This window comes from Falco cherrug, chromosome 5 (assembly GCF_023634085.1).
Source record: "Falco cherrug isolate bFalChe1 chromosome 5, bFalChe1.pri, whole genome shotgun sequence".
Lineage (NCBI taxonomy): Eukaryota > Metazoa > Chordata > Aves > Falconiformes > Falconidae > Falco > Falco cherrug.
Window position 1 is genome coordinate 26,427,948 of NC_073701.1, and position 22,531 is coordinate 26,450,478.

General features: G+C 38.4%; 1 protein-coding gene across 1 annotated transcript in view; it reads right to left on the bottom strand.

The window, feature by feature from the left end:
* The window catches only part of PKP2 (plakophilin 2), a 44,489-nt gene that overhangs the window by 14,461 nt on the left and 7,497 nt on the right, over positions 1-22,531 (bottom strand). The window contains exons 2-6 of the mRNA XM_055712483.1: positions 22,130-22,242; positions 18,830-19,524; positions 12,850-12,988; positions 9,649-9,856; positions 4,350-4,527 (exon numbers count right to left, since the gene is read on the bottom strand). Coding sequence (XP_055568458.1) covers positions 4,350-4,527; positions 9,649-9,856; positions 12,850-12,988; positions 18,830-19,524; positions 22,130-22,242 — 1,333 coding nt within the window. The remainder of the gene's footprint in view (positions 1-4,349; positions 4,528-9,648; positions 9,857-12,849; positions 12,989-18,829; positions 19,525-22,129; positions 22,243-22,531) is intronic.

A 22,531-nucleotide genomic window follows, 5' to 3' on the forward strand; every position in this document is an offset into this window, starting at 1 on the left:
ACTTGTTCAGCCTGTCAGGCAACCAGTGAAGTCTTTTGATTTGACTTACTCTGCCTGTTCAGGGCACAGTGCTTTTTATCATATTTGAAAGGAGGTTGTAGGAAGGTGGGGCTAGGTCTCTTCTCCCAGGTAACAAGCGACAGGACAAGAGGAAATGGCCTCAAGTTGTACCAGGGGAGGTTTAGTTTGGATATTAGGAAAAATTTCTTCACTGATAGGGTGGTGAAGCACTGGAATAGTCTGCCCAGAGAGGTGGTGGAATCACTGTCCATGGAGAAGTTTGAAAAACACATAGATGCAGTGCTTAGGGACATAGTTTAATGATGAACTTGGCAGCCCTGCGTTAATGGTTGGACTTGATGATCTCAAAGGTCTTTTCCAACCTAAATGATTCTATGATTCTAGTACCATTATTTATTCTAACTGCTACTGCAGAATTGTGTGGTGTATACTGCTTTCTTTTATTATGTTAAGTTTTGTGACCTGTGATTTCTGCAAAACTATGTCAGAAGCAAAGCTTTAAAACAAACTACAGACCTAGAGAATGGGATTAACAAATCCTTCTAACATCAGACTTCCTTATCATTGACTGCATACACTGACACCGGCAGCCATAATTCAGGACTCTGCAATACTTCTATCTATTTGTTAGATATCTGGTTAGCAGAATGGGGGGTGTTCTGGTCATTCACTCATTCCAGTGTTAGTATCTGCAATATTATCTGTTAGATGTGGATTCACTTCTCCTGATATTCTGTCAAAAAGGATGAAGAAAACTTTAATTTATTAGTTGGTAACTGTGTGGCACAGCACATGTGCCCATGTCAGATGATAGTGTTAGATTTGAACTGTGGGTGTCCCTTTCATTCTATAGGTGTATGTACATTTTTGAAAAGAAGTTTTGGCATTCTTCTATGACTAAGTACTGTACTATGCATAATGTATTGCACTTCAAAGTACTATTTTTACCCTGTAATAGAAGCTGCAGGCTATAGACTTTATCAACATGCACAACAAACATGTTAGCATTACAAAAGGGAAGACTAATTACAGATTTATGTTCTGGCAAATATATATACTCTACTTCATTAGTAACATCATTCCCTCAGTGCACAGTATTTTTTACTCTGTGGTGTGCTCTTCTTTTAGTCTTCAGCATTTCTTTGTGTAGAGTTGTTGCTTCTTTTTTTAATAATACATAAGGAAGGAATACTTCCAATGACCTAATTTGTGAAGTGTGTTAATTTCCAATAAACAGATGCAAACTGGTTAATCTTAAAAATCTTGGATTTTTGGTCTGTACAAATACGGTAAGCCTCATAAAAAACTATTCTCTACTAGAAAGTATGTTGTCAATCCTGTAGATCAACTTTACGTGTGAATTTTCAAGCCCTTCTTTTTTTAATTATAATTTCCAGTGTTTAAGCTCTTAAATGAGAAGGACATTGTACTTTTAAAATAGGTAATGTATCCTTGAGCATCCAGATAAGGCCAGTCCGAGCTACTTTTCATTAAGGTTGCAGAGCTAACCGTGATTCTGGAGCAGCCTCTCTCATTGACTTTCTGTACAGTGTAAGGTATGTTCAGGATTTACTTTAATTAAAAACAATGCAGCTACTGTTATGCCTTATTTATCACATATCAAGTCACGTCAAATCACTGCAACAAGCTCAGAAAGAGTAATAACACAGTAAAACTGATGTGCCCCCATCAGCTGGCTCAAAGGGAAGAGATGGTTCTGTAGTCCAAATGCAGGAGAGGAACAGGTCATGCCACCACTGAGCAGCACACCTAACAGCCAGACTGGTTTCTGTACAAATGCAGCTTTGGATAATTAACATGAAAAAAGACAACCTGCTTGCACTACTAGCATTAGCTAGAGACATTTTATTATGGATAGTTAATGTTTCTCTTTATTTGCTTTTGAGCCATCAGAGTAAATAAAATTTAATTACTATTTAGAGATGAAGCTAATTAGTAGTTAGTCGGCTGACAGGAGTTCCTCCAGAAAAAGGTGCTTTATTGTTGAGTATTTTGTATAGCTAACAATTCATTTGTCCTCTGAAACCACATGAGTAAGATATGGAGCTATTTACGCAGTAAAAATTCATACAATATAGATACAACTACTCTGCTATAGGACACATTAGCAAAGCATGTATGTGCAAGGAAAAATTGGGCAGCTTAAAAGACTCTAAATTTCAAACTTAATTCCTTGTACTTTACTAAGAAGAGTTTAAAACTCAGGCCACACCTTTGAACTCATACATTACTCATTAATTATTTCGAACTATGTCCTTTCATGCATTTTTGAATGTGTAAACAAAAGACATGCACCTCTTTATACTCATATTTGTTTTTACTTAACGTGCAATGAATTTAAACTCACAAAGGGCCACAGTTTCATGGACAGTTATTTTAAAAGGTGTTTTTATTAAAGATGTGATTTTTATACTTCAGCTGCCCCTGTGTTCATGAGGCTATCAGCTGACTGCAGTAGTAAATGTACAACTATAAATCTGTTCATCCACCCCTTGGCTGCAACCTAGCCTCAATTTACTTGAATACATGCAGAAAGTTGGACAGCGTTTACTTCGGTTTAAAAAAATGGCTTTTTCCTAATTTAGGTTAAGTCATTTTCTAATCAGTTTAGCTGTAGTTTATGACACATCAAAGTAAGCATCTTTGGCAGCAGCTGAAGACTGAATACTTCTATGTGCTTGCAGGTGCCATGTCCCCTTTCTGAGTCATCTGTTTAGATGAGAATTGATTATGGCTGAAGGTTAACTTTATTAATTTATCCAAAGGGACCCTGGAGATGCTATGGAATGTAACTATTAGTTGTGGTTTATATGCTGATGAGAAAAGTAGGGTGGCTTGGCCGCTGATGAGCATGTTCTGCTTATTATCCAAAGGACTGCTCCCATGGTAAAGCTGGTAGGACTCAGCAGGTACTACAGCAGGTGAGCAGAGTTTACCCAGCACAAGTGGCAGAAAATACTGTGGTTCTATTAATACCTAATATTGCTGTGGATGAAGACGACTTGCTCAGTCTCTTGAAAGAAAATTCTAGGTACACAAGCACTTCAATTGTCCCACTGATGGACCTATGACACCAGAACTAATCCTTCAACTATGCTAGTCTTTTGGTAGCCCAAATGGCACTTACAGGGCTATAGAACAGTAAAGTACAAAGGGAAGAAATTGTGAGAGAAAGCTGCCAACTTTGTGGTTCTTATGGGGAATGCTAACACTCCTGGGTGTCTGAACCTGAGACTGCACAAAGGAACCATCCACAACGAGTTATCCACTGTAAACAGCATTGCCACTGCTTGAATAAAACATACATGACAACAAATTTCTGTTGAGGCTACCCTGAAACAATGACATGTGTATACAGTGAATTTTCTTTACTCTTCATAGAAGACTAGTTTCTTGTTCACATAGAATCAAATTCTCTAAATGGAGGCATGCAATGATAAAAACCCTATTGTTGCCTATAACTGTGTTTTGCTCCAGCACAACTACAAAATTGCATTTCAAAGAAATAAACCTTATTGCTTTACCTGCATTAGTCTAGGACTCTTCACGGGGTTTTGCACTGTTACTTTTCAAAAAATGCAATCATTAATCTGTTCTGTGAGCCAGGAGTATAGACACATACTCAAGCAATGTATAAGAGTCTTAATTGTTCCAAGTTTTTAGAGTAGGTATATTTTCATGTGACTTCAGTTTCTTCTTATGCTTCAGAAATTTTAGAAATTAAAATGAAGCAGGAATTGCTTATGAAAAAAGGTATTAACAAAGTAATTATAAAGGATACTTATGTAAGTCAAAGAACTGTACATCCTATGAAAGTGTCACTCTTGCATTTGTATCAGCAGATCATACAACTTTAGGGTTTTTTAAGTTACTGCTAGCTTTTCTCCAATGCTCATTTGTAAAACCACTCCTACAACCATTTAAAAAAAGCTTTGGGTTTACTACTATCATCTGTCAGGGGCTAATACTATACATCATACCAAGAACTATTATCCAGTGAAGGATCTCTTTGACTTCAATACCGGCATGCACTGCAACCACCCCTCTGATTACTATCTTCTGTTGTGAGTATATTTAGTCTGTAGCACACCCAACAAATCAATATACACAAGCCTTATAAAGCAAGCTGTTTTCATTGTATTGAGCAGTAATTCTTCTGGTCTGACACACTTGAGGCATTTCAAAATATGATCTGTCTGCAAAGTCTTCTCTTGGAGCCATCAAAGTTCAAAGCAAGAAAGAAAACAAGTGTGCAGGACTGTTTTGTCATTACTATTGTTTTGTGCACCTGTAGACTGAGTGCTCACCTCAAGCATCCTGTGGCATTGTAGAAGATATCAGGGTCAGGTAGAACACTTGACTTGGGGTAATCTCGATCTGGCCAACCCGAGTAAGGGATGAGAACAGCTTCGGTCAGTGTCTGCAGGGCTTCTCTAATCAACAGGTGCTTCAGCTGGTCATTTGAAGACAAATTCCACAACAAACCTGCAATATCCAAAATAAAATCAGAGTGGCAAAAAGACTCCCCCATGGTTTGAAAGACCTAATCTCAAACTCCTTGATGTTAATGAGTGAAGGAGCCTGCCTTGCACTTGATACCCTGAAGAGGAGCAGAAGGGTGATAAGAGTTCATCAGCCCCGATCTGAGGGCATGGAAATGGGGCAAAATAAGGGGCACAATTATCCACGTAATTGAAGTCAGCTCTCTAGCCTAACACCTGACTAAGAAGCACAGATTTCCCATGGCTCTTCATGTGCCTTGCCCATCTGCAGCAACCACCTTCTCCATTACCAAAGTGACACAAGCTAAACAGAGCTAACACCACTGACACGAGTGATCTTTCTCCACACATCCAGGGAGGAATTTGTCCTTTCTAGATACCTGGCAGGACTAGTAACACTTCCAAGTAAAGACCACTGAGCAGGAGAAAAAAATCACACGCAAAGGGTGTAGATGGGAGGTACAGAGAGTGAGCTTACAGGTCTTTGGAAATCTGCTGGAATACAAGAGATGTCTATTACCAAGTTTTTCTAACACTTGATAGCAAAATTCCTCGTAAGAGGGAAAGCTGTTAAACACTGCCTCGCTGTTACTGTCCAGACATTTGTCGCTAAACAAATAATTGAGTAATGCCACATCCCTTATCTACTCACAGTCTCCAAACACCAAAACAACTCTCAGTTATAAACTTGTATCACCGATCAGATTTGCTTATGTTTTATTTCAATAGATGACAATTCTTTTTAAAGTACTCTTCCCCTGGACAAATACATATATTTCTGCTTTTCACTACAAAGGCATTAATTGTTTCCCCATCTTGCTGCTCTAAGTTTCACAGGCCTCCTCCTCCAAATACTAGCAGAGTATGTTCCTTCCATCAGTTCACAGCAAAAAAAAAAAAAAAAAAGTTTCTTCTGTATCTGCTTACACTTTGAATTTAATTTCATCTATTGTGGGCAACAGTAAATTCAAAACAAAGGCCAGCCAGAAGGAGCCCATTCCTTCTTCTGGGATCAGCTCTTCAGCCTCTGAATTTGAGGATAAAAGGAAGAATGTACTTTCCTGAAGGATAAATAAGGCATATAAGATATCAGACATGCAGTCCGAAGGGAACTGGTGAGGGAAGCAGATTAAGAAAAGAATGGCTCAAATGCAAGGGCATGAGGAGAATATCATATTGAAAGGCACAACTGCATTTTGAATTATAGACAGATACCTAGAACAGAGGTGTCAGAACAGAATTTGAGATGTTGCTTACACTGTAAATTTTCCAACAAAAATCCTACCTTTACGCACAAGCACTGTCTTACAGGGCTCTGAAAGTTTCTCAGTAACATTCTGCATGTGCATGAATTTGTTCACATTAGAAAATGTCTTTAGGGGTGGGCTCCCTCCTTGCAGCTATGCTATAATGCATTCATAGGGGCACAGTTTTCCCTTAGATGGTTATTTGGGAAAATGGGTGAGGTCTCCATTTAAACTTACATTTCTTTTAATGACAGTTATGTTTGTGCTGTAATCTTCCCTGCAGTAAAAAATTTCCTTTCATTCCTTAGATTTATGCTGCATGATAACAAGATCAAGCCTGGAGGCTCATCTGGCTGACCTTCAAAAGCTAATCTTCTTTGGTTTTTTCATACCACAGCCATTTTACTGTTCCTCAGCATGCTCTCCAACTACTACAAAATATCATTCCTGTCTTGGCTCCTGCACTGACTCCAAATGACATCCTCTCCTACTATTCAGGAGTAACCTCATTCCTAAGAGATTTGCAAGAAGTTTGTTTGTATGTCAAAGGACAAAGCCTTTGTTCTTTTACTTACTTGTATCAATGATTTTATGAAAATTCAGTCAATGTAATCTTGAGGAGGTCTCATTCCCCCTAAGAAGAGGACGTATAAGCACAGAAACTGGACAGAGAAACCAGGCAGTTATTTTCTGCACAGGGGCATTAGGTTAACATGTCCCTGGCACCTTTCAAACCATTGTCATAAGCACAAAGCCACTTTTGTGGGGGTACTGGTTTGGTGCTTTTTGTGCATTCTCCTGGGATCCACAGGCTGAGGCAGAGCACAGCACTTGATGAAATCATCGTTTATCTCCCTACATTTTCATTGCTTTCAGTCTTTTCACTGTGCTCAGACTGTATTCCTTAGCCTAGGTCTTGAAGAAAATACAGGCCATCAAAATATTCTTTAAGAATATATGATATGATATTAGGCATTAATATTAGGCATGCATTTGGCTGTATTAACACTGCAGATACTAATAAGCCAGTGACCTTAAAGATAAGCTTCTAAGGCTGACGTGTACTTATTTCACGTGCACAAGTATTAGATGACATTTCTGACAGGTAATGAAGTATAGGATGTGAAAACCTCTGTGTCCTGGAATTTTAACTTCCTGCTCTCCAACAACTTCCTTATCTTTGTGTGTTTTTGTCAGGTGGAGTGCTCTGGTGCCATGCTTCCTACACAGCAACAGAAACAAAAAAGCTGAGCTTAGACATCTTTATTAATGAGTATCATACACTTTCAATCCTTGGACAGGAGTCTTTTGCTAGAGTTCAGTGTGGTATTAGGTACCAAGTCTATTTTACTAATCTCTTATGAGGGAACACATTCAGCTAATTATCATATCACACGTTTGGAAGTCTCTAATTTACAGTCAGAGAAGGGAAGTAATAAGTATGATGTGGAAAGATAGGTGGGTTTGTCATGCTGACCAGGTGGAAGTCCAAAACTTCAGCATTAACCTGGAAGCGCTACAACACCGCAGTGCAATTGCAGACACAGCTATCATATTCCACTAGTCCTGCAGGAAGCCAAAGGTAACTCAAGAGGAGAAACAAAACTTGAAGGTGAGCTATCAATTGGACAGGGAAACTGTTGGTCAGCAGGGTTTAACTGTTTTGGTAGAAAAGCACTCAGAGGTCTGCATTGTGCTTGGAAAACCCTTACATTACAGCCCTTCTCAGGGTAGACAGTCAGTCTGAACAGGACAGTAATTCCAGTGTTTCCTAGATATCACTGTACGTGTCAAGATCGTCTGGAAGCACTGACCTTAGTAAGCATATGTTTAACAGTGACTGTCTACCTCCTGTCTGCAGTCCACTCGTGCCTGTCTTTCAAGTGTGGGCTGGAAAACTGGCTGGAAGCAAAGTTAATATTCTCACAGAAATTCAGTCAGGCAGGATGCCCCTTGCAGTGTAGGCTCCTTGCAGCTTGCTGGGGAGCTGGAAGAATCGCTCAAGTGATGGCAAAAAGTATGCCCTAGTGTCATTTTCACCAGTACACTTCCTCCTGACTGCACATTTGGTCTTGAACAAAGCAAGAAATACTTCTCTCCTGGTGTAATTTTTAAAGCCATCCCTTGCAACTAATGTGAATAGAAGTATATCAGAGTATTTTGCTTTACACAAACTACAACATACTGCTTAAATATTTTCTTGGTGCCTTGTATGTTTTGTAAGTAATCATGTTCAATGACAGCAGTAATTGCAGAAAGAAGGTGCTCCTTAATCCATTTTCACACTGGTGAAGGGGAAGACAGTAATATTCACGATATCCATAATAAGTTATCCTGCACAAACAGTCAAAGCTTTTGTCAGAAATGATGAAATTGCTATCAAGAAAAGACCATTAGCTTTCTGGTCACTGTACCACCATTTTCACTGCTTCCCTCACTGGTGTGTAATAGCACTGAAAGACAACAAACTATGCTGTTACTAAGTGACCCAATTCTGCATCTAATGAATGTGAAAAACTTTAAAACATTTTAATGTTGCAGAGCTGTAGAACCGAGCCAAAAGAGCCAACAATACAAAGCTTTGTTCTCCAGCTTAGGGAACACAGTATTTCAAACACTTAAAAAAATGCAAAATTACAGAAGGTCTCAACATGCCTTTGCTTCAAGGCAGGGCTGCTTGACACTCTCTGTATCTTCTCAAGCACTGTTATTTTAATAGCTTGCATTCCTCGTATCTTTAAAGATCACCTGAAATAAATCCCCATTCATTTATTCATAATGTTTTCTTCTATTTATAAGATAGGACCCTGCTCTTCCCTTGCCTGCTAACTAGAATGAATATGGGTCACAAGCAGTTGACTTCCCAGAGGCACACTATGATTCAAGCAGGGGGGGCAGGGATGAAGTAGTGGACATTTCTTAACTGGTTGCTGCAAAGCCAACAGGGCAGTATCCACAGGTTTCTTCGTGAGTAACGGTGGACATTTCATCCCACTATTCCTTCTGCTGCACTGATGTACAACAAGGGGTATAATATGGGGTTTCTGATCCAAAGGGCTCTTCCTTCAAAATTGTAGTGGGCCCTACTAATTTTTAACAGTTCTTCCTCAAGGACATTGGAAATAAAAGGATGAGAACATAAGCCCTGCAAAGAATGAATCCACAATACAGGTCACTCCACAGATGGTGCCACAGATATTTACAGCCAATGGATGTCCAGCAGGAATTCTCTCTCCTACACACAGAAAGGAAGCATGTTGTTGCTATGGCAGTTTTCTGTTTGTCACAGATCTCAGACAGACTCAGGTGTAAATAGATAGAAATGAGAAAGCTCAGAGCAGAAATTTGGGGCAGTAGGGTATGTGGAGAGTAGGACGACCACTTTCTACCTACTACACCTGACAGTTCTGGGGGACAGTCTTCAACAAGGAGGTCCCAGTATGCAGTGGCAGCACAGTGTCAAAAAGTGAGGGCTGAGCTGCTGCTTAAGTAGCAAGCATTAATTACGGTCCCAGGCATCTCTGGGACTGCTCTGATCACTGCTCACCAAAATGGTTCTACAGAATTTGCTATTTGGAGCCTCACTTTCTTTTCTGGAATATCTAGGACTTCAAGCTTCCTGCAAACAGACTCATGTCATTTTTGAAGAAGTTTTTAAGAGGGGAAGTTGCAGTTCTTAGTCCCTTCTTACTGTCTTAAAGACTTGTCTTGAGTAAGGACCTTGGAATTTCACCATAAGGGAAGACCTTAGAATAGGTGACAATGTTCTTGTATTTTGTCACTATACAATCAGGTACTTCACAGGGAAAATTTTTATGTTACTTAAAACTTAGTGCTTGACTTGCAGAAAACACTACCTGTTATTTGCTTTTTAGTCTCTACATCCCTTGTGTGTCGGAGTAGGCGGAGCAAGAGCGGGATCCCTTTCTGCTCTGACACTTCCAGTTTGTTGTCATTGTCCTCAAACACCAAATTTCTCAAAGCGCCACATGCTGCCCGCTGAATGTCCTCATTCTGAACATCAAGAAGCTGTAAAAGTTTGGGGATACCACCAAGCGAGAAAACCTGTGAGGAAAACAAAACACAGCAGAGAATAGTTAGATACTGTAAATGACAAACTTCACTCCTCCCTCCAGCAAAACTTTAAATAGTCATAGGGACTTTTTTTGTTTGCTCCTCTTTGAAAGACTTGAACCACAGATCATTAATCATCTGGTCATGACTGTTAACTTCTGGGATTTCATATGAGTCATAGTTAAAATCCACAACTAAGGCAGGCATCATATTTTAATAATTAATGTAAGAGAATTAAACTAAATCTCTTCCAGCTTTGCTTTAGATTTCTACTCTCTGACAAGACATTTAATCGCTCTGTATTTTAGCTTCCATGTTGGTGAAATGGATGTTTGAGATTTAACTCCAGAATATTTTATAAATTGCTCTGAGATTTCTGGATGTAAAATGTTCCTGATGTGCCAAGTTTGGGTTTTTTTCTCAGCAGCCAGCCTGATGGAAAGACAATATTTTCTATTTTTCTCTGGTAACTTCTGTGCACGTATTGAAAGTGCATTAAATAAGAATACATTATACTTAGTACTTCTTATCTGTGCCATACTGAGAAAAAAAATAATGACGTAGCAAACTTCAAAATGTAGACCATTAAACACTGTAAGCTAGTTAACTATCGAACCACCCACATTTAACAAAGACTACTCTTCAATGTCTAACTCTTTAGAAAATGGGTTTTGGCCTCAAATGAATGAAGAATTAAGAAGATGTTACTTTACAGCAGCTGTACGGAAACAAATAGTTTCCAAGTTCTACATGCTGTGGCAAATGATGAATCCCACATGAGCTGTGATGTGGCATAAGCAAGCCTTGGCTCATTCAGAAATGAGTTTACTATGGAAAATACTTTACACTCATGTACAATGGAGGACGGTTTCCTCCAGCATCTCAAAATGCCATATGGTTTTGTGGACAAACTCATCCTTGTGTAGAATCAACAGCATGTGAAAGACTTAGAAATCTGATACAACTGTTTTGAGTAGTCCAGAGTTTAATGATAAAAAGAATTCAATATGGCCAACAGGTGTTGGCAACATGAAGAAAATAAATGTAACAAAACCTTTTGCCCTTCATGCCCTGACAGACTATACTGCCTGCTTGCCTTCCCTCTGATTCAGTTGTACAAAAGGCACAGTTTCTTGCTACTGCGCTGCTGACCTGGTTGCCCCTGCATTCATTCAGCGATCGTCTAGATGCTAGCAGAATGATATAGGGAAATATATATCTTAAAGGTAAGTGGAGCATAAAGCATGCTGAAGGCACATCGACCTATTTTATTACAGTAGATAAGCCCTTTTGACACTGATACTGTAGCTGATTTTTTTTTAAAACATTTATGCACTATTTCTGTTGGTAATTTTAAGGGATTTATAGCTGTTGTAAAAAAAGTGATGTTATTTTGACCTAATATACAGAAAAGAGTTTACAAAAGTTGTTGATTGGTCTTCCTAAATATTCATCAGTAGGCAAAACTCCCCAAAACACTGTAAGACCAAAAGTTCACAAGAAAAAGAAAAGCCACTAGACCCACAGACTATCAAGTATCAGGGCACAAAGCATCGGGAGACAAAGAAAAGGAATGCAGGATGAATGGCTAAAAAGGGGAAATGACAATGCCAACGTGAACAAGCCTGATGGGCACCAAACAGAAAATATCAGCTGGGAAAAGTGGGATAGACAGGAAAATAGAAGAAGGCTTCAGGCTGACTGCTCCAATTTGAACTCTTACTCATCCACTTGTTTTTCCAGGAAGCTGCCAGAGAGAGGTTTGAATAATAAACCACATTCAAACATCCAGTTCTGAAGCTCTGTCCTCAGACAGAAGACCACTAATTGTACTGCTGTTTTTTTCCAAAACAGACTTTGATCTACTGTGAAGCAAGTTAAAACTACCAAAGGACTGAGTGATGCTTGGCTGACACTGAACTGGACTGCATATACATGAATATGGAGTTAACGCTGAGATAATACAAAACAAAGCAGGTGTAAGAATTTTTTTTAATGGTTGAAATAGACAACCACCTTACACATTAATGTATAGAACTGTTCAGCCAGAGAGCCATAATTGTGCTCAATAGTGAAATTTGAAGAAAAGGAAGAAATTAATATTTTTAATATGCCCATTCAAAATCCTTGTCAGAGACTTAACAAGTCATTCATATGAGACTTAATAAATTTGGTTGATCCAGATAATGTATAAATGTATGTGTGCGGTTCCAGCAAGGACTTACCGGTTTGGCTAATCCATACACTGTATTAACACATTTGTGCAGTCCTAGAAAACCCTGACACTTGAATAAGTTTGCACTGTACTCCCAGAGCTTTCTTTTCTGGGATATTTCTGTACCAATGGTGTAAGCATGCCATTCAGAAATGAGAGACAGGAACAATTATATTGACAAAAAATTCAGACTCCATGATAAAAGGCTGAAAGAACTATGTTTGTTTGGCCTGAAAAAGAGCAGACTAAGTGGATACACACTTATCAGTCCTTACATATATGAAAGACTATTATCAACAGGACAGAAGAATAGACATTTTTCTCCATAACCATCAAGATAGGATAGAAACTAATCAACTCAGTTTGCAAACTGGAGATTTAAGTTATACTTTAGGAATAACTGGTAATGGCAGTAAAGCTCTTTGCCTGCCTGCAGAGGCTTGTGGGATCTTAATCAATGGGATTTTTCAAAAGTTGGTCATAAACATCTGCAATTACAGATTGTTTGGGTGAATTCTTATTCTACATTTCTATGTCTCCTATCACAAAATGCTGAAGACCAAATTTTTGCTAGCATAGACCAGTGCCATTCCATGGATTTAAAAGAATCTACAGCAAAAAGCATCAGCATATTTTAGGGAAAATAACATCAGTATCCTACAAGGTTTCTTGTAGTGTTCTTTGTTTTTTCATGTTGGTACACAGTGCGATACAGTATAGAAAGTTATTTGCGCTGCTGGATTGTAACTGCATAAAAATAATTACTTACTTTTCTTCTGGCATCTGCTTTCTGGAAGCACTCATGCTGTATGAAAGTCACTGCAGCAAGAATCCTATGTGTGGACTGTGTATTTTCACTCTTCAGTATGCTTACTGCACGCTCCAGAGTCATCTCCCCTTCTGGGCTCCTTAAAAGTATAGACAGGAAATATAGTGAAGCAAGACTGCAGAAAAATTATCATTTAGCTTGTGAAATGTCTTGCAGTACAGGAATTTTTGTATTTTTCAAGTAACTTTAGCTTTTCTTAGAAAATTATTCACTTTCCAGCAGCAGAAAATATTATAAAAGCATTAAGATATACTAATATTCTGGGGGGAAAGAAAATCATAAATGGAAGTGTTGCAACAATGTGAGGTTCTGGACAAAGCAAGTCATGCTTCAAATTATAAAAACAAAATGGAAACCGGTGGATGAAGGACTAAGATCCAAAGAACGTCATAACCAAATTAGTATCTTTTACTGATCATGAAGATACCTTGATGTTTTTCTCAGTAATAGGACAATTGTTTTTTATATTTGTTTTCATGCCTTTCTTCAGTTTCTTAGTTCCCAGCAGGGCTCAGTACCTGCTTTTTTCAAGTTTATAGAAGTTGTTGCAGTTTGAAGTAGATAGGCAAAGCCTTTTTTCAGGTGGGACAAAATAAAAACATCACTCATTAAATCAAGTGTATACATCACTTGTGATAGGATTAAAAATATGCATGGCTACTTTCCTCCTAACTTCCAGTATGTTTCCCTGAACAATAACTGTTAGACAATGATATAAAAAATTGGACAGGGAGGTCACCAGACCCATTTTTTTCCCCAGCAAATGGAACACAAAACAATTCATGGCATAATCAGGTGCTTTAGCTCTAGGACAGGTGGTTATGTTCCCCAGGCTTTTTGTTTACTTTTTGTTTCAAATACTCTCCACCTAGAAAGAGAAAAAAAAAGGGGGGGGAGGGGGGAGTGGACAAACCCATGAGTATTCTATTTTTTTTTAACACTGAATAATTGTGTAGAACCAGATCCCCGTCTGGCCAGACAGGGACAAGAGGGCAATCTGTGAACCACAGTGAAACAAGTAATCATTGCCAATAACTCCCTACTTCAGAGCTACTAAAGTCAGAATGGTTTACCTGATAATCATCTCAGTAAGTGCATCTAAAATTAAAACTTTGACACAATTACATGTAATGCCAAAATAAAGGAACTAAATTGGCTTAAATTGATTTTTGATTTTTTTTAAATGAAGCAGAAATATTAAATAATAAACAATGTTCACAAAAGCAAAACATGAAATGTTTTGATACTGAGAAAACAAACATTTCCGAAGCATGTATTTGTGGACTGCACCAGGAGTCAGTCAACAGTTCAGCTCTGAGACTGTGGCAATCATGGACTAGCAGGAGTGAAAGAGCCTCCAGGCTTGCCCAGAATGGCCTGCGGAGCAGCGAGGTGGACAAACCAGGCAGAAATCAGGAAAATTTTTCACAGGGAATCTTACTACAAATGCACTGAAATCCAACTTTTATATAAATATAAAAAATATTTATAATGAACTCATGGTTTCTGACACAAAAATGGATTTTGTTGGAATTTTTCCTGCCTGTTACATGGCAAATCATCATCTGCTGCTTGCTTTTGCTGAAGCAAAAGACAATTAGTATAGCTGCAAGGACAGCAAAGAAATGAAAGAGCAATTTTGATGCACCTGTTGCAAATGAAATTATATTCCCATACCCTGAGGTTTCCACCTTTATATTTCCCTTTGGTATAAATCATGTTATTTTTTGTCTTCTCCTCTCCCCTGAGTTAGTGTTTTGATCAAATACGCTGCATCTATAGGTGCTGAGGCATGCTTGTGCAAGACAAAGACGAAATGAAGGGGACAGTGTGTTGGGGATGGCAATGGAGAGGTTAAAGCAAAGTGAAATGAGACAGAACTATGGTTAGTATCTCTAGTGCCCTGGGCTCTGGTCTGGCAATGCTTACTGCTTCCAGGATTGCAGAGTTTACTTTAGCCTGCATTTACAACAAAGTAGCTACTAAGTAGCTAAGTTGCAAGTTGGATGTACTGATCAGAAACCTACTTAAAGATCTTGAACAATGAGTAATGGAAAAAAGCCAGATCATATTTCTTCTTCTTCCTCTCCTGCAAAGTAGAACAGAAAGACAGGCTTTTCAAGCTTGGGTTTTAAGTCAGGTTTCTTAAATCAAGGGGTTTGTGACCATGTTATTTATGTGCACATGTGAGCATGCCTACTTCCCTGTTAGTCACTGCAATAACTTTGGACCACTTTGACCAAATTCAGTCTCCTTCTACAAAGCGGCAGACATCTCCAATGTATTAAATTATGAGTCATTTCAGTGACTAACAGCAGAGAAGGACTCTGTCCAAGGACTCTGACCATCCAAGGTCAAGATTGCTGCATGAGCTGATCCTTCATAGGACACCAGAGAATCCACATGGGAACTTAGCCCCTGGACGCCAAGGATGTCCCAGAGTAGTAAAGGTCCATCAGCAGTCACTGCCAGGCTGAGAAAAACACACGTACAGCCAGAGAACCAAGTGCTGGATGTGTAAATCTGCACTGAGATTGAGAACAGCCCACCATTCACCAGTTATCCATTCGCGGCTGATACTTCACGTGCCAAAATCTTTCTCTCCTATTGTGCACTGCCATACTAGGATTGCTCTTCACTGGATAAAAATAACATTCACTAACAGTCCATCTGACAGTAATAAGTAATGCAATATATTCTTTGACTCTCAATGGTATTTATAAAGTTGCAGCACCCTATGCAGTGTCCTAGGTCTCATCAAAATAGAATTTGATGCAATGAATGACTCCTACAGTCAAAATGTTTACAGGCAAAATTAATCGCTACATTTCTAATTGGCATGTGTAATGACAACAAACAAATGGACATTCAGACAAAGGTTGATAAACAGAAGAATGATTTGACAAGTCCTAACTTCACCTTAATTGCCAGAATATAACATTTTTTAGATATATACACTGTGTTGTTTAATCATTTCGTGCCAGCTCACAGCACATTTAGAGGTCAGATTCTGTAAGGAGCTGTTTCTCAGACAGATTCAGGTTGAATCTCTTCCTAAGCCCTTGATATGAGGATCTTTTTAAATGCTTCACTTTACCAGAAGATACAGAGACAACGTTTCTATACTCTGATTTTTCTACTTTGATTTCATAGCATGAGCTAATTCTTCTACATTTTAAATACTATACACAGCTAGTCCACTACTTTTCTTTAACCTTACACAACTATTTTACATCCTCTTAATTAACCTTGGAAAGACTTAAATTGCGGTTTGCATAAAAAAATACAAATTTCTGGAAAACTTACTTAGAAAACATGATTATCTTTTTACCCCAGCTTCCATTATTAAGGGAGCAACAGGTAATGGAGCAATATAGCAGATAATGAGAACCTGAAATCAAAGACAATGGGAAATGACAAGAAATGCAAAAGCCTCTACTAACTTCTGAAACTAAGAAGTCTTGTCAGAAGAGATTATTGTACTACTGGTGAAATGATGGACTTTGGTGAAGTATCTCTGATTTGATAGCAGTGTATGTCCCAAAGCAAAATTGTCTATTGTTTTTTAAATAATTCTACATTAAACTGTATAGTAGCTGGAGGTGGATGAACCAGAATATACTACAACCAAAACAGGACTTCTGCATCAAGCCCTTCCAGTGGTGAGAATTACAAAGGGGAGCTACTAAATGTGTATTTTAGATGTCTGAAAATGGTAATAATGCATGTGGATACCACAGACACGTTATTATATAAGCATGTGTAACAAATACTGAGTTCAGTCAGCTAAAATGGCTATAGATTCTTCTTCATCATTTACGAACCTAGTGGTGCAAATCTCTTGTGGAATTGTTTTTTACATGCTGCTTTTCACCAGCCTCTTCACTAATATCAGCTATTATATTATACAGAAACTTTTTTAGCTTTGGGTAGAATAAAGAGCCCCTCACTCCCTCAAAAACCTAGCTATGAAACTAAAGTAGAATGTAGGATATTTGAAAATCTAAACAAGGTATGTGGCAAGTAAATTAAATAAAAGTACAGAGATAAATATAATCTGTAAATATCTGCGGAAGGAACTTTAGAGGCTTTCACAGCACTTCTAATCATTTTCCTCTGTAATTTCCAGCAAAAGCTGAACTGAGAAACTGGAACTTATGGAATTATGCTGTCTAAAAGATTTCCATTAGGTCACCAATCTTACATCTGAGTTCAGCATGGTCTCAGGCAAGCCACTTGCATAATGACTGAATATAGATGATTGCATTTGCAGGTATGAAAAATGCTTCGACGTTTGTGCAGGCAACCAGACTGCAGTGTCTGCACCTGCAAAAGAACCAAAATTGCTCCTACACAAAATTAAATACCAAAATTGCTGGTTCTGGCTCAGAAATGCACTCAGGAATGTGCTTAAAGGAAATGATTAAGTCAGTAGGATATATACGTGTCTATAAATTGTCTTACTGAGAAACAAAGTCCTCTTGAGTACCTATTTTCAAGATCACTACTCCCAAATCTTTAGCTGTTGTGAGCTCTCAGCTGTTTTTTCTGGACTTACTTGCTATAAAGACTGAAAGACTGAATACTTAAGAGTCACATCATTAATACCAGATCTCTTAACTCTTGCATCACACAGAAGAGAAAATTTCAATCTAGATCAGATGTGGGCACAAGACTGTATGTGTTTGTAAATCTAGTCATAACACACAACATGTAGTTGATGACAGAAAATACCTGATCTATATGTAGCACTAGTACCAGACGAAGCCTCATCTCACACGGTAGCAAATTTAGAAAAAGAAGAAAGGTGGCCTTCAGAACAATGAACTTAACAGCTACACAGTTACAGAAAAAGACATTTCTTAGTAACACTGTTGTAAATTGGACCATGATCAACTTATATGAGAAACCCTGTGATCCTTTTTCCTTTCTGGATTATAAAACAGCAACAGAAACCACAGTAAACAGTGCAAGTAACCATCTCCTGTTTACCCAGTGGTTTGTTCTGTCCACAGAACGTTAAAAGCTCTGGAAACATTCAGAATTACTCTGAAATAATAATAAAAAAATCACTCCTGAGGGGAATTTCAGAACTGAAAAATTTTCTTTTTTGAAAATGGAACCATATTTAGACATTCTGAAATCTTGCCTGGATAGGAATTTCGGGGCAGAGGGTGGGGGTAATTTAAAAAAAAAAAAATTCATCAGATTTTAAACAATTTTCCTGACGTTTGGGTGCAGCTTTGGGAATTTCTGCCATGGAGCTAGAAGGGCTTCAAATTAAGATAGTGTCCTCAGAGCATGTAGGATCTCAAGGCCGTGAGAAGCTCTGGGATCCTGGGACTCAGAGCAGTTTATATTTGTTCTTGGGATGGATGGTGCTGCAGAGCTAAAAGAAATTTCTGCCTGTGTTTTAACTGAAGTTTATCAAAGCTAAAAAGTTTCCTTCAAACCATGAAGGACTTTTAACTGGAAACTGTCAATCTGCCAAAAGCTGCTTCACTAGTAGATTTCTGACCTATTCTCATGAGAACCAATGCTGAAATCACCCAGTCTTTTATGAGCACAAAATTTGCCAATCCATTGCTGTGTATTGTGAGTTGGGTTTCAAATTACTCAGTCACTACTTCATGTCTCCTTATAAAATTGATTAACTCTTGGCAAAAGAGGTCCCAAACCTGAGCAGGAGGTGTGGATCCTGCAGTATCTACATACACATACATTTTTTCTCCCTTTCCTCTGTTGCACTGGAAGTGGATTTTTAAAAGCAAATGTATGTTCTGCATCCTCTGCACTGACATTTCATACACTGTGCTGGCTGCTGAACCACAAGCTGCTAGTTTACTTTCTCTTTTTAAACAAACAGGTTCCCTTCAGTTGTGACACCCCAGAACCAAAGGAGGTCCTGCACTGTGCTTACCCTAGCTGAGATCCATTGATAGTGGCTTGTTCAGTCTGCAGGAAACCATTTCTCCCTGCTGCTGCCACAGCAGCTGTCAATGGCATCCTCTTCCCATCTGTTTCCGCAGTGACACTAGTTATTGAAGCTGGCTGGGAAGCTTCCCTCCTGGTCTGTGTGCTTCTGAAAGTAGTTTGGTACAAGCTGGACCTTAAAGATTGCCTGTTCTGAGACCCCAAACGTGATGCAATTGGTGATCTCACTTGTCCCATTGCACTGCCTGAGGTTAGGTAGTTCTCTTTCTCCAAAAGGTTGGTCATGCTGTGACTGTTGCCTCCTTGATGGTACAGAGGTACAGTGGGGCTGGGGTAGACACCATCAAGGATGGCATCATTCACAGCCCCCATGTGGGAGTGTCTCTTAAAAGAACGTCCCCTGTTCACTGAATCATGAAGGGTGTAACCAACAATCTCAGACCGAGCATATCTTGGTGGGACAGTCCCACTGGATCTCCTGTTATCTCCATGCCTCATGGAGAATCCAGTTGAAATCCCTCCATCATAGTGAAAATCATTGGACACATATGCCAGTCTTTCAGGACTTTGTTGGGGTGAAACCTCTAGTCTCTTCAGAGGCTGCCTTTGAGCTCTCTCTTCCATTGTCTTGTAAGTAATCCTCGTCCCCCAGCCATTTGTATAAGAGGATGGTGAGGCCACCTGTTCAAGGGTGCATAAAATAACAGGAGTCACAGCAAGATCATAGCAAAGATCTATATTAAAAAGGTTAATAGCAAAGAAACCAAACCAAAAAAGTAAAGATAAAAATTCTAAGGTCTGCTGTCAGAATCAGAAAACAATATGTGAACATCACCAAAATTGTGTATTAAATCAGATTCTGCAACACTTCTTTGCATCTGCTTAACAAAGGCAGGAAGAAGTATGGTCTAAACATTAGAAGACAAAGTTTAAGCATCAAGTCTTCTGTCATTAATTCAAAATAGGTGTGTACATCAATTATATCTGGTAGTGAACAGTCTGTTTATTAATGGAGATTTAATTTCAGTTTGAAACACCTTGGGGATTAACACCCACATCTGCTACTAAAATTAAATTCAAAGCTGTCCAATAGAGAGAAAATTGATCAGTCAGATATTGAAATATCATACTGAAGTGTCAGCATTATTATTCTTATTAATTTTATTAATCTTATTAATATAAGGTTATTAGCCCTCCTGTTCACTTTGTGGTAGGATCTAGTAAAAAGAGATAGTCCCTTCCCTGTTTGTCTAACCTTAAAAAAGAAGGATATCACATAACATTCCCAGGAAACCAAAATGACCATTTCACCATCTCAACAGTTTCCCTAACTCTAGAGTTGCAATTTAAGATGATTTTTCTTTTCCTGTCCCAAATAGGCATGGACAGTAATGGATCATCATATTGCTTTATAATTTTCTCTTTTCTAAACTCAACAAACCCTCTTTCTTCAACCTCTGTTTTAGGTGCCATTGGAGGCCTCTAGAATTTTTCTACCTTTTTCTTACTCTCTAAATTAGACATCATACTCTATTCAAGACTTTCCAGAACTAAATCAACTTGGGAAACCATCTGGCCTTGAAATAGAGGAGTCATGACCAAATATTTTTTTTAAATCAGTAAGCATAGTGGCATCCAGCCATAAATCAAAGCCCCATATATACTGTTTCCATGGTGTATTAAAGTTTCATAACATTAAAGGTATTTCTTAAGGTAAACTGAGCAGCTTACACAAATTATTAATGGAAGGGATTGTGATTAGCAGATAGTTGCCAGACTGAAATTCCTTAATTTCACTGTTGAGGAGTTACTAAAGGCAAAAATTTGCTCACAGAAGGAGTAAAGGTTGCTGAAACTAGCAAGGATCACTGGACCTATCTGTTCATTCTACAGAAGCTATGCAAGGATATCTTTATCTCTTGTTTGGGAATAAGGAAATAAATGCTTTTGGAAATACTAGACCTTGTGGCTTTTTCTGGCTTTCACACAAGACAAATACTGTTGCTTTTGAAAAAAAAAAATTTTTTTTTTAATTCTATTCCACCCATCCCACCTGCTAAACTATAGTATTTTCTTGTGGTTACTATGACACCTCCAGTTTTCCCCTTGTTGCTCTCTTCTAGAAAGAAGGGATTCACATCAAAAATTATGGAGGTGAGAACAGTGGACAGGAGGACAGAGAAGGTAATGTATTTATGTAAACAGGTCTAACTCTCTCCATGCAGAGCCAGAGCTGCCTCATTAACTGGCCAGAAGCTGGGCTGTTCTCTTTAACAACGAGAAGCCATTCTTGAGTAATCTAAAACTAAGAAAGAATTGGTCCCTCCATATACAGCTATTTATTAAAGAAATAGTTCTGTTCTCAAGCTGAATTGCTTTCAGTTTACTAATGTTGATCATGCAGCAGCATTGCTATTGAGCTTTGTGTTGATTTCCAAGTCATATGGTTGCTTCCTCAGATAGGATCATACTAGTTATTAAGCTGTGTCATACACCCTGCAGAAAACCAATTATTTATCTTAGCATTCAGGCCAGGAGCCCAAGAAAACTTGGTTAAAATAACAAGTGAATTTATGATTAGACAGTTTAGAAACACCATTGCATTGCAAGGATTGTACTGCTGAAATTCTTATAATGCTAAATCAGGTTACAGCAAGATTATTTTAAATTATAAGGAACAATCTACCTTTTTTTTTTTTGTGAATTGAATTTTTGTGAATGTGAAAATGAAAAAAATAACTGTGAAACTAAAGCAATCGGTTCTCCGGTGTCTTTGTATACATAATTCTCTAACCTCTTTCACCAACATTCCCAGCTCCTACCCATGCCACCTGTTACCATGTGGGATTGCTGGACTTCCTCCAGCAACCTCCAACCGTTAGGCTGGGTGAGCAGCAGTAGGGCCTTCGGCCTCTTTGAGCTACTGATGTGCTGACTGAGCTGCTGCCTGGTGGGATGGATGAAGATCTGACTTGTCACACCCTTTGCCTTAGTGAGGTGTTAATATGGTTTTTCATTTTCTACCCTAACACCAATTCTCACAAAACCCACAGGATTGTACAACCAAGTTGAATTTAGCCACTGGTCTCAGATGTCATTGGAAGGGGGGAAAACATTAACAGATCTCAGTTGTAAAAACCTCATTTTCTAGAAATCAGGCTTTAAAAAGCAAACAAGCAAGCAAACCTTGAAACACCATCTACATGCTACTATCTGTGGTAACAAAATGAATAAATTATACATGTGATATTATATTTATTTATATTTTTTTCCTTCTTTTCCTCACCTGGTTTGACTGGTAATATGAAAAACCATAGGGAGTTCTTGGTACAAAATCATTTTCAGTAATCCCCATGTTATAGACACGCTCTGGAACACTGGATGCACGGTGCAAACTGCCTGTAACCAAAGACTAAGTTTAGTAAGATATTAACAAAACACGATATTGTTATAAAGGATGATTTACAGTACTAGGCAAATGTCCCAGTGTTCAGTGCCATTACTAGAATATAAACTGAAAATCATACAGCAAAATGATGGAAAGATTTTTGCATTTGGTGTATTGCATTCAAAACATGGCTAAGCAAACCTTTCTGAGGATACAAGCCATTTTTTCAGTTTCCTATTTATTTAACTTAAGACATATTTTTAACTTTTAGAAGTCTTGTTGTTCATGCAGCTATTTAAT